The sequence below is a fragment of the Zonotrichia albicollis genome, chromosome 12 (assembly GCF_047830755.1).
Source record: "Zonotrichia albicollis isolate bZonAlb1 chromosome 12, bZonAlb1.hap1, whole genome shotgun sequence".
Taxonomy (NCBI): Eukaryota; Metazoa; Chordata; class Aves; order Passeriformes; family Passerellidae; genus Zonotrichia; species Zonotrichia albicollis.
The window spans coordinates 18,920,725-18,932,152 of NC_133830.1; the positions used below are offsets into that span (position 1 = coordinate 18,920,725).

The window sequence follows — 11,428 nt, forward strand, 5'->3', positions numbered from 1 at the left end:
CCGTCGTGCCGAGCTGGCTCTGAGCTGCGGGATCAGCCTCACCCGGCGGGACAGCGGTGCCTTGTCCCGAGTGCCACCGAGCCACGGGCTGTGTCCCGGGGCCAAACGAGCAGAACATTGTCCCTGTGTCCCCTCACCGCTAATCAACCATCTCCGCGTGTGCCTCTGCCGCTGCTCACGGAGCTCACCGCTCACTCCAAAAGCTTCTCTCACTTTGGTCACACTAAAGCCGCCAATGTGATTTGTCCCCGGGAGGGACATCAGCACATCCCGGGGGGACAGCCCGGCAGCAGAGCCGGGAGAAACATTCCCGGTCCTTCCCTGCCGGGAGCATCCCTGGCTCGGGGCCGGCAGCCGGGGCCGGACAGCGCGGCCTCACCTCTGCCGGGGCGGGGACCCGAGCGGGACCGGGCCCGCACAGCGGGGATGGAGAGGAACCGAAACCTCCCCTGGACCGGGGATGGAGCGGGACCGGGGTGAATCAGCACCGGAACCCCCCGGCAGTGACCGGATCTTCCTCTGGGCTAGGACGAAACGGGACCGAACCCCCAGGCGAGAATGGAGCGGGGCGGGGGGGGTTAGATCGGGACCGGGAATAGAGCGGGGCTGATGGGCGGGGATGGAGTGGGGCAGTGATGGAGAGGGACCGAGGATGGAGCGGGATCAGGACCGGGAGCGAGACCGGGAGCGGGACCGGGGCGGGGCTGGGAATGGAGCGGGACGGGGATGGAGCGCAACCAGGGACGGAACGGGACGGGGGATAGACCGGGACCGGGGATGGAGCGGAACCGATTGGCGAGGACGGAGCGGGACCGGGAATGGAGCGGGACGGGACCGGGGCGGGCTCGGGGCGGGGCCGTTCCCGCGCGGGCTCAGTGCGCAGGCGCGGTGGCGGCGCGGCGGTGACGGTGCCAGTGACGGTGCGTGGCGCGCGCGGGCGGCGGGAACGGCCCGGCTCGGTCTGCCCGAACCCAGCGGGACCGGACACTGCCTCCCAAATCCACGGGGACACTCCGGGACCGGATACTGCCCCTCAAACCCACCGGGATTGGACACTGCCCCTCAAACCCACCGGGACACTCCGGGACCGGACACTGCCCCTCAAACCCACCGGGATCGGACACTGCCCCTCAAACCCACCGGGACAGCCCCGGTCCGGGTGCGGGTCTTGCAAAAGGCCCGGCCGTCCTGGCGGGACTCCCGGGGCAGCCCTGAGGGATCCGGGGCAGCCCTGAGGGGATCCCGGGGCAGCCCTGAGGGGATCCCGGCGGAGCCCTAAGGGATCCCGGGACAGCCCTGAGGGGATCCCGGGGCGGCCCTGAGGGGATCCGGGACAGCCCTGAGGGGATCCGGGGCAGCCCTGAGGGGATCCGGGACAGCCCTGAGGGGATCCCGGGACAGCCCTGAGGGATCTGGGACAGCCCTGAGGGATCCCGGGACAGACTTGAGGGGATCCAGGGCGGCCCTGAGGGGATCCGGGACAGCCCTGAGGGATCTGGGACAGCCCTGAGGGATCCCGGGACAGACTTGAGGGGATCCAGGGCGGCCCTGAGGGGATCCGGGACAGCCCTGAGGGGATCCGGGACAGCCCTGAGGGATCCGGGGCAGCCCTGAGGGATCCGGGGCAGCCCTGAAGGATCCGGGACAGCCCTGAGGGGATCCCGGGACAGCCCTGAGGGATCTGGGGCAGCCCTGAGATGATCCCGGGACAGCCCTGAGGGATCCGGGGCTGCCCTGAGGGGATGTATTTTACTCCTTTATTTCTGGAGTTTCCTTCATGAGCTGTGGGCGGAGGAGCAGCCCTGTCCGATGTGCTGGGGATGCTCCAGAGGCAGATCCGAGATCTCCCGCACATCCCTGCCTGTTTGTTTGGTGACAGAATTGCAGAATTAAACCTGTGTTACCCTGCAGCATCCACTGAGAATGTGCTGCTGTAGGAGGGGTCTTGCTGAAATACAAAAAAAAAATGGGCGAACCTTAATTCCCGGGTGTTAAATCTTTCCTTTCCACTCCTTAGGAGGATAAAGTAAGACATGGCAGAAGCAGTTTTTCACCCCCCAAAAAGGAAAAGAAGAGTTTTCGAGTCCTACAAGGCTCCCTTTCCTGTGGATGTGGGGGGGAAGGATTTCAGACTCTGCCAGGCTGAGATCATCAACAACAATGTGATTGTGAGGAACCCCGAGGATATTGAACAGCTCTACAACAAGGTGCTGCACCCTGTTTGCACAGTATTTGTAGTGTTTTAAATGTAGGTAAAACATAATACTGGTTCAAATCTGCTGCCTTTATCTTATCTGCTCCTTCAGCCACCTGTGATTTTCCATATTTCCTTTCTCTCCTGAAATCACGGCAAAAAAATATATTCTGTATCAAATGTGAAAAGTTTCTTATCCAAGGAAATAAATGTTGGAATGAATTGACATTGTGATCTAAGAAACAGCTGCAAAGCCTTCATGTTTATGTCTCCTTTCAACATTTCAAACCATTTTCTTGTTTTTAAAGCTTTATTAATGTTTTATAAGTGCTTGTATAATTCTTTTAACTTCAGAGTGATTTATTCCTGTGTGAAACAAGCTGTGTTCAGTTTTTTGTGTCTGACTACCATTCTAATGCTGTGCTATCTCCTTGGTTTCAGGTGTTGTTTTCAAACATTTCCTGGGAGGTTTTAGATATTTAGAGTTCAGGGAAAAGACCCAACACTCTCCAGGCTAAATGGGATTTAACCACTTGTTTAAATCAGGTTTAATAGTGAACCAGCAGCTAAACAAGCTTTAGGCAGGGCTGACATGCTGCAGGAGTTGAGCTGTTTGTTCCAGCTGGTGTCACCATTGCACATTTTATAAGTGGACAGAAGTTGATGTGTGTGCCATGAGGTGATTTGGGGTTTTCTGTCCTTGCAGGGCTATTTTGGCAAAGGGATCCTCTCCAGGAGCCGCCCCGTGTTCAGCATTTCAGATCCTCAGCTGGAGGCCAAGTGGAGAGGTAAATGAGGGCTCTTTGGAGCCCAGCACTGCTCTGGGAGCTCTCCTCACCTTTCCTCACCCACTGAAGGTAGATTTTTATGAATTACACACAGGATAATCTGCTGGATTGGATCAGGTGAAGGATATCTGTCTCTCCCCTCTCTCGTGCCTAGGAAAAACCCAGGAGTTGGAATCCATGTGGATAATTCCTTAGGCTGAAGTAAAGGGATCACTCTGGGGCTTTTTCCCCCTTATTTTCCTTGGGTTTATTCTGCAGCTTTTGGTGTCCCTGCAATGATGAGGGAAGGATTGGTGAAGGTTTCAGTCACACCCAGCCTGCTCTTGGCCATTTATGTAAAAACTCATTTTGTACTCACCTCTGCCATGGCAGTGAAGTCCCAGAGGCCATCACTGGATTTTATCCTGTCCCTCCATAACTGTCTGGAGTAAAAAGTGTATTTAGTTCTCCTCTGTGCAGGCTGTGACATTTGTACCTTTCTGTCACTATGGTACACAAAAAACACAAACACACACCGCTGTTCTCAAGGTGAAGGAAAAGAGAAGTTTAATTCTGGCTCCAACATTTATAGATTTCCAAAAGTGGCAGTGGATTGGAGGGTGACAGTGCCACCTCTCCAATGACACTGCACAAACCAACAGCCCATCAAATGTCTCCTCCGCCATAAAAGAATGCAAAACAATGAGTTATTTACAGAAAGTGTGTGAGAAAGTTCACTACAAGAATGTCAACATCAGAAAGCTAAAAAATCTTTAAAAACCAAAACAACACATTTTCTGGTTCTGCTTCCTGCCTGAAAAATGGCACCAAAATGGCTTTGAGGACTGAAAATGGGGACAATTCCCAAGTGCAGATCACCCAGTGACCAAAATCACACAGAACCATTTTCTGTTGATGAAACAATGTGTGGTTTTTTCTTTACACAGGTGTTAACACAAACATGCCCATTATTACAGCTCAAAAGTAAGTGAATTTGCTTTTTTGTTGGTGTTTTTAGGAAACAGATTGTTGTGGTTTATATTTATATTTCAGGTTGTTTGCTGTATGAATTAAGCCAGTGACTTGCTTCCATTTCTTTTCTCATTATTTCATTTATAAATCACTTTAGAAGAAATAGAAATAAGGTAGGGATGATCCTCAGGGTGGTTTTTCATGCAGGCTTGTAGGTGTTGATTGCTGAATAGCAGCCAAAGCTCAGTGCATGCACAGAATGGGTAATTAATTAATAACAATTACAATTTATTAATAACAATTACAAGCATAATAAATGTTCTTCGGGTGAGGAGCAGGAAAAGAAATTTCTGGGGCAGGCTATTTAAAATATCTCTTCTATATCCATATTGGGTTTTTCTCTTGAACTTTTACAATGCTTTGATATTTTACCTTTTTTTAAGTCTCAGCTAACATTGGTAGTTTGTACACTTAGCAGGACTTATTGTTGGACCACATATTTATTTTTGTTCTGCTTAAATAGTGTGTAAACTGTTAAGCATGTGCAGGTGAGGTACTCAGTTGGTTTTAATCTTATGATAACTAAAAAACTTCACTGAAATTTGAAAATTTTGCTCTCAATTTTAGGTGAGAAAAACAGTAACCATATTATTACTAATGCTGCTACAGCTAGTGCTGCTTGCAGAGGCTGAGCATCAATAAAAGTGTGACTTTATTGGTGCACAAAATGCTCTGCAAGTGCAAATGAAATGGTAATTAAATAATAGGACAGAGAGGAGTGTCCTTTATATACCAAAGAGCAGAGCCCTGAATTATCCAGCTTTATCAGGAGCCTGCAGGGGCACTTTTGGTTGTGTTGACACATGGAATTTGCATTTAATGCCCTTGTTACCTGGGCTGAAATTGCTGCCTGAGGATTTTGTTCAGGGAAATAAAAATGCTGTACAAGATTTTCACCTTCACAGAGTGAAGAGTCCTGTTTCAACTGCCTTCATGTTATTTTAATAACATTAAATGTTATTAATTATTAATTAATGTTATTTTCTAAGAGAAAAGGCACTAAAAACTCTGTCATGATTGAAAACTATTAGAAGTAGTAGCTGAAAGTTGTAAATGTGTCAGTGGTGGGGTTTTTGTAGTTTCTGAGGGATATAACTGAGGGGTTTGGTTCCAAAGGGTGATTTCTGCTGGAGAATTTTCCACTGCTGTTCCTGCAGTGCCATTGCTGTTTCCAGGGCAGTTACAGCAGAGTTTGCAGCTCCTGCTCTCAGTCCTTGGCTGTGTAAAAGCTGAAGTGGGAGGGCTCTTGTTCCACGTTTCAATCCTGCAATTCCAAATTTGTGGGGAATTCAGGCTTAAGGCTTTCATGGGAGAAGGGATTTTCTCCCTGGTGAAGCTGCTGCTCCTTGAACCTGCCCAGCACTTGGTGCTCATGAGGCTTCTTAAAAAACTGGAGCCCCATTTGTGCCCACAGCTGCTGGGGGTGTTTGTGCACTGTGCTGAGCCTTGTGGGATTTGCAGTGTTAATAAAGGCTCAATCCCTGCAATTCCCCATTTCTGTGTTCAAACTGAGGGGTTTAGTTCCACAGGGTGATTCCTGCTGGAGGATGGTGTTCCTGCAGTGCCATTGCTGTTTCCAGGACAGTTACAGCAGAATTTTGCAGCTCCTGCTCTCAATCCTTGTGTAAAAGCTGAAGTGGGAGGGCTCTTGTTGCATGTTTCAATCCTGCAATTCCAGTTCCAAATTTGTGGGGAATTCAGCCTTAAGGCTTTCATGGGAGAAGGGATTTTCTCCAGTGAAGCTGCTGCTCCTTGAGCCTGCCCAGCACTTGGTGCTCGTGAGGCTCCCTAAAAAACTGGAGCCCCACTGCACTGATCCCATTTGTGCCCACAGCTGCTGGGGGTGTTAGTGCACTGTGCTGAGCCTTGTGGGGTTTGCAGTGTTAATAAAGGCTCAATCCCTGCAATTCCTCATTTCTGTGTTCAAACTGAGGGGTTTTGTTCCAAAGGGTTTCCAGGGCAGTTACAGCAGAATTTTGCAGCTCCTGCTCTCAGTCCTTGGCTGTGTAAAAGCTGAAGTGGGAGGGCTCTTGTTCCACGTTTCAATCCTGCAATTCCAATTCCAGATTTGTGGGGAATTCAGCCTTAAGGCTTTCATGGGATCAATCCTGCAGTTCCTCATTTTGTGTCCCCAGGTACCGGCGGCGCGTGCAGTGGGCTCGGAGTGTGCTGCAGGAGCAGGGCCTGGACAGCTGCTCCATCAGCAGCATCCTGGAGAGCTACACCCAGCCCCTGGGGCTGCCCTTCTGCACAGGGGATGGGGATGGACAGGCTGGGCACAGCTGCACCACAGGGAGCACAGGAAATGCAGAACTGGGCAGGAAATGTGACAGGGAGGGAACCCAAAGCCCTGAGAGTCACAACCAGCACTCCCAGGAGGGAGGAGATCCTGGGAGAGCCTCCAGGGCCCAGGAGCACCCCAGGGAAATGGCTGAGGGCTCCTGCCACAGGGACCCTGCTGAGGGGAAGCAGAGCCCTGAGCAGAGGGCTTGGCAGGGGATGGACTCAAGGGAATGTGCTCCAGAATATGTGCTGGTGCAAGAGGAGGAAGAAGGCAGCTCCTGTCCTGAAGATGACTCCACTCATGCACCAGAGAATGTAAGAAAAAAGATCTAATCTTTTAGACAAAGCTACTTTCAGAATTCAGTATTTTTTCCAGTTCAGCATTTTAATAATAGTCAATTTTTCTTGTAGCTTGTCAAGAAGGAAGTATTAGTATGCAGAAAAAACCCATTTAGGATTTTTGAGTACTTACAACTCAGCTTGGAAGAGGTATGTGTCAAACACAGTGCAAGTGAGTTTGCATTTCATCTGTAAAAGTAAACCTTAATCTGTGTCACACTGTCATTTAAAATATGTTTCTAAAATACAGAGTCCTATGTCTCCTAAGGACCTGGATTGTCTTAGTCATTAAACTTGGCTTTAATATGCTGTGCTAATTACATGAGATGGTTAAAAAATAGAGTCCAGTCCTGTTTGCTTTAGGTGAGTAATGGCACTGACACAGAGACCTGTGACAGGACTGGAACACAACATTTGTATGAATCCTCTTTCAATTCTGCTGCTTCTCATTATATTTAATGACATTGTAGGAAATTAATGAATGAAGCCTTTGTTCTTTCAAGGTTTTGTGTATAAACTGCAGGAGGAATGTAGCTGTCACTTAAACTGCTTCTGTTTGTTTTTTCAGGCTTTTTTCTTGGTGTATGCTCTGGGATGTTTAAGTATTTATTATGGGGAGGTAAGAGATTGGATTCATTTGGGATTACTGGGGATGGTTTTTCTCTGGATATGGTTTGGTCTGAATCTTCACCTGTGTGACAGTGATTTGTGCTGGTAATTCTGGAGGAGGAAATACCAAACACAGGGATTGGGAAGGTTTTCTTACAACTAATGGTATTTCTGTTTAGGCAATACAGCTCTGAAAGCTTTGAGTTTACCAAGACCAATGTAATTAAGCACTGTCTGTCTGCAGAGAAAGGATTTTTGTTGTAACTTAGGCAGGAAATACAGGAGAAATAATATGGTAAATAATCACACCTGAGATGGCAAAATTCCTTGGAGTTTTAAGCATTAGTTCTATCAAGCTGTTATACAATAATAATTCAAACTTGAGCTTTTAGTTAAAGATTTGTCACCCTTTCCTTTAACAGGGGTGTTATGGGAATGATTGTGAGCTGCCTAAAAGAGCCACTGAGTGGAGCAGCAAGGCCTGCCTTGAATGCAGGGCTTGTTTCACTGCTCTGTGGCTGTGCCATTTGGTATTTGGTGCTGTGGAATTTGGTATTTGTCCTGCATTTGTGCAGCAGGGCATGGCTGGTTTCTCTCAGTGCAGTGACCTTGCTGTGTGCTTTGCAGGAGCCCCTGAGCATCGTGAAGCTGTGGGAAGTGTTCAGTGAGGTGAAGCCTGATTTCAAAACCACCTACATGGCCTACCACTACTTCAGGGGCAAGGGCTGGGTGCCCAAGGTGGGGCTGAAGTATGGCACGGACCTGTGTGAGTGCCTCCCCCAAAATGGGGTCATTTCCTGGCCACCCCTCCTCCAGGCAAGGCAGAACTGCAGAGGGAGCTCAGTGAGGAGCTGCAGCACTGCATGGAGCAGCCTTTGCTGCCTGCATTGGCAGAGGACATTTGGGTTAGCAGTGAAGTTGGGATGTGAGTAGAAAGGAACATCCCATATCCAGGCCTGGTTTGCTTCATGAGGTTCATAACTTGTACAGGATTGCACTGAAATTCCCTTCCCAACTTCCTCTGTCCTCTCCTAAAGACATCTCCTGCAGTGTTAACAGGTTTGAGCCCAGATCCCAATCCACACTGAAGTTCATGCACCTCATTCACCCAGCTCAGAGCAGCTGAACTGCTGAACTCACTGCCAGGACTGTTTGTTTGTGTGGGGTTTGGGGGAGCTAGAGAAGGGACTTGGCTTTGTTCTGTTATTGGTTGGGGGTTTAATATTCCAGAAGTAATTAGTGGAGTCCTTGCTGAGGAACCCAGGAGCTCCATTTGGCTCCTGTCACAGAATGTGATTACAGAACATGCATTGAAGTCGGGTGTTTCTGGATGTGAGCAACCCTGCAGGTGATTCAGTGCTGCTGAAGTGGTGACACAGCTTGGGGGGTGCTGAGCAAGTCCTTGAGGTCAGGGTGTAGCTCTGGCTGAATTCACCATCCCTGCCAAGAAATCCCATCCTAAACTCTCTCCTACCATTGCCAATTCCTCTGGTTCTTCTGCCTTGCCTTTGGCCTGCCCTGCCCTGAGTCACTCTCCTGCTCCTCCCTCTCTCCACTTGCTGGGACAACCTAACTCTGAGCAGAATTCACAAGAGTTGAGGTTTTTTTCTCATGTAATTAAAATTTACAGAACATTTGACAATATTGATGGCCCTGGTGTTAAACCCACTGTAACTCTGATCTGAGGTGTTTCTGTTTCGTTTCAGTGCTGTATCGGAAAGGGCCCCCGTTCTACCACGCCAGGTTGGACACTCCTCTTTCTGCCTCATTTCCTTCACTTAAATTTCACTCACACCAATTTAGCATCTTCACTGGTTCAGCACATACTCATCACTCACAACACATTGTGTTCACACTGGGAATGTGAAACTCCTTTCAGCAGAGGAGCTAAATGACACCATTTCTTTGAATATAAATAATTCATTCAATATCCCAAGCTGCAGTGGATTCATTACTCAGATGATGATGGACTCAGGAAAATAACTGGATTTTGTAATACTGACTTAGAAAAATACATGGTCTGGGTAATTTATGTAATTTGGGAGAACTTTTAAGGGATGATAATTGTCTTTATTTGTTGGCTAGCAGGTTGAACTCCTAGATAATAAATTGGTTATAAATGTCAGCTTGGCATTAACAAAGAGAATGCTACAAACATCAGAAGGGTGGGAGGGAATGCACCACTGGGCACATGCACAACTTCAGTATTTCTCCTGTTTTCCTTATAGAAAGACTCAGTTTCACAGCTTGCAAACTGGCAGATTGTTTAATGGCAATTTTTAGCCCCTGGTTCTTGAGTTGTCCTCAGAAAATGACTGACTTTTCTGACTTTTCCTGCCTGCTGTGTTTTCAGGAAATGCCAGTTTCCTTTCTGACCTGTCCTGCCTGCTGTGTTTTCAGAAAATGCCAGTTTCCTTCTGACCTGTCCTGCCTGCTGTGTTTTGCAGTTACTCTGTCATTGCTGAGTTGGTGGATGATCATTTTGAAGGTTCCCTTCGCAGACCCCTCAGCTGGATGTCGCTGTCTGGGCTGAACAGAACAAATGCCAATGCTTCCAAGGTACAAGCTCTGGGGTAACACCAGCTTTGGCATGGTAAAGTTTGGCTCCAAAGGGCAGGGACTTGACTGAGGCTGGCAAGAGAATCCTCCTGCTGAGCAATATGTTGAGCTGCCAGTGGGAGAGAAGTTTCCCAGTGAATCCTGGAAGAATTGTTGTTAAATAATAATTATGGAAGTTCTGCCATTTGTAGGAATGTTAGAAGTTGTGTGAGGAACAGCAAGACCTGAGGACCTTTGTTTCCTGATTGCCACTTCTGTTTTTAAAGCCCTTGATTTCCCTTTGAGCAGTGGGAGTGGGATTCCCCAGACATTGTCATAATGCCCTGAAATTCTGTGTTTGCTGCTGCCCACAGGAGCTCATGCTGTGCTACTTGATCAGACCTTCTGACATGACAGCAGAGGAGATGGCAAGCCCAGAGTGCATGAAGAGAATCAAGGTTCAGGTGAGTGCTCCCTGCTTTGTCACAGCTCCCTGGGAGAGCTGGGCCTCCTTCTTTGCCTTGAGCTGGGTTTGGCACATAAAATCACATTCCTTCATGCCCCAAGTGCTTTGCAGGATCTCTGTGAGCTGAACATCTCCTGCTGATAACAGTGCATGTAAACATTTAGGGATTCCTAAAACCCTGTGGAGATGGCAGGGCTGAGGTAAGGTCAGGTATAAAAGGGGGAAAATGTGAGAGCTCAGCTCTCTTCAGGAGCAAACAGAGTCATCCACTGAAACACCTCAGTGGCCACAAAATGCACATAATCAGTTTACAGACCTGTCCCCATCCCTCACTGATTTCCTGCAGCTTTTGGGGTTTTCCCTCCTGATTGCAGGGTTTATTGCAGGAGCTGATCGTGTCCCGCTGGGTCTCCTCCCGTGAGCGCAGCGAGCACGATGAATTTTAACTGACTGCACAAGAAAACCTTTTTAAAATCCACTTTTTTGGTGGTTTTCACCTGATCTCATGATGAACTGCTGCCTCAGAACATTTTCTACCAACATAAAATGTGTGTATAAATGCTGTTTAAAATGAGGTGTATCATGTTTACTGGAGAGAATGTTTTACTGAAAAATGTGAGTGAACTGATGAAAAGCTGTGTCCTAACTCAAAATATAAAATATAAAAAGGTGCATGTTTGAGTGGTGCTTACACTGCAGTCATTAGGAACAGTGTTCCTGGTATTATGGCAGCACAAACCTGACTTCACAGTCTTGGACCCTGGAACTTACTTCTACAACCACAGCTCAGAATTGAGGAACTCTTCCCAGAATTTAAATTTATTCTGGGGCCTGGACACCTCTCCCCATCTGAGTGAGAAGTGTTTCTTCCCTTGGCATTTGCAGCTTCACATTCAGGTATCTGAACTCCACCTTGGCTTCTTTACTTTACCTTTATTTTACACCTTGGCTTCTTTACCTTTATTTTACACCTTGGCTTCTTTACTTTACCTTTATTTTACACCTTGGCTTCTTTACTTTACCTTTATTTTACACCTTGGCTTCTTTACTTTACCTTTATTTTACACCTTGGCTTCTTTACTTTACCTTTACTTTACACCTTGGCTTCTTTACCTTTATTTTACACCTTGGCTTCTTTACTTTACCTTTACTTTACACCTTGGCTTCTTTCCTTTACCTTTATTTTACACCTTGGCTTCT

The 11,428-nt window shown here is 47.9% G+C and overlaps 1 protein-coding gene across 5 annotated transcripts; it reads left to right on the forward strand.

The window, feature by feature from the left end:
- Nucleotides 1-283: 283 nt before the first annotated feature.
- Nucleotides 284-11,158, forward strand: TSEN2 (tRNA splicing endonuclease subunit 2). 5 transcript variants are annotated; one of them, XM_074550142.1, is made up of 12 exons: nt 284-552; nt 2,018-2,207; nt 2,901-2,982; nt 3,909-3,945; nt 6,129-6,591; nt 6,688-6,765; nt 7,184-7,234; nt 7,852-7,990; nt 8,931-8,967; nt 9,672-9,783; nt 10,137-10,226; nt 10,603-11,152. In XM_074550142.1, the coding sequence occupies exons 2-12, from the start codon at nt 2,034-2,036 to the stop codon at nt 10,672-10,674; spliced, it is 1,335 nt and encodes a 444-aa protein (XP_074406243.1). In that variant the 5' UTR covers nt 284-552; nt 2,018-2,033; the 3' UTR covers nt 10,675-11,152. The 5 variants fall into 5 exon arrangements, with proteins under 5 accessions (XP_074406243.1, XP_074406242.1, XP_074406245.1 ...); XM_074550141.1 differs by lacking the exon at nt 284-552 and adding an exon at nt 856-920 and having other exon boundaries at nt 10,603-11,151; XM_074550144.1 differs by lacking the exon at nt 284-552 and adding an exon at nt 856-920 and having other exon boundaries at nt 10,615-11,144.
- The last annotated feature ends 270 nt before the right edge of the window (nt 11,159-11,428 follow it).

Coding starts and splice junctions, on each gene's coding strand:
- TSEN2 (XM_074550142.1), top strand. CDS start 2,034: ATGGCAGAAGCAGTTTTTCACCCCCCAAAAAGGAAAAGAAGAGTTTTC. Junction 7,235..7,851: donor TAAGTATTTATTATGGGGAG/GTAAGAGATTGG, acceptor TGTGCTTTGCAG/GAGCCCCTGAGCATCGTGAA. Junction 8,968..9,671: donor CCCCCGTTCTACCACGCCAG/GTTGGACACTCC, acceptor TGTGTTTTGCAG/TTACTCTGTCATTGCTGAGT.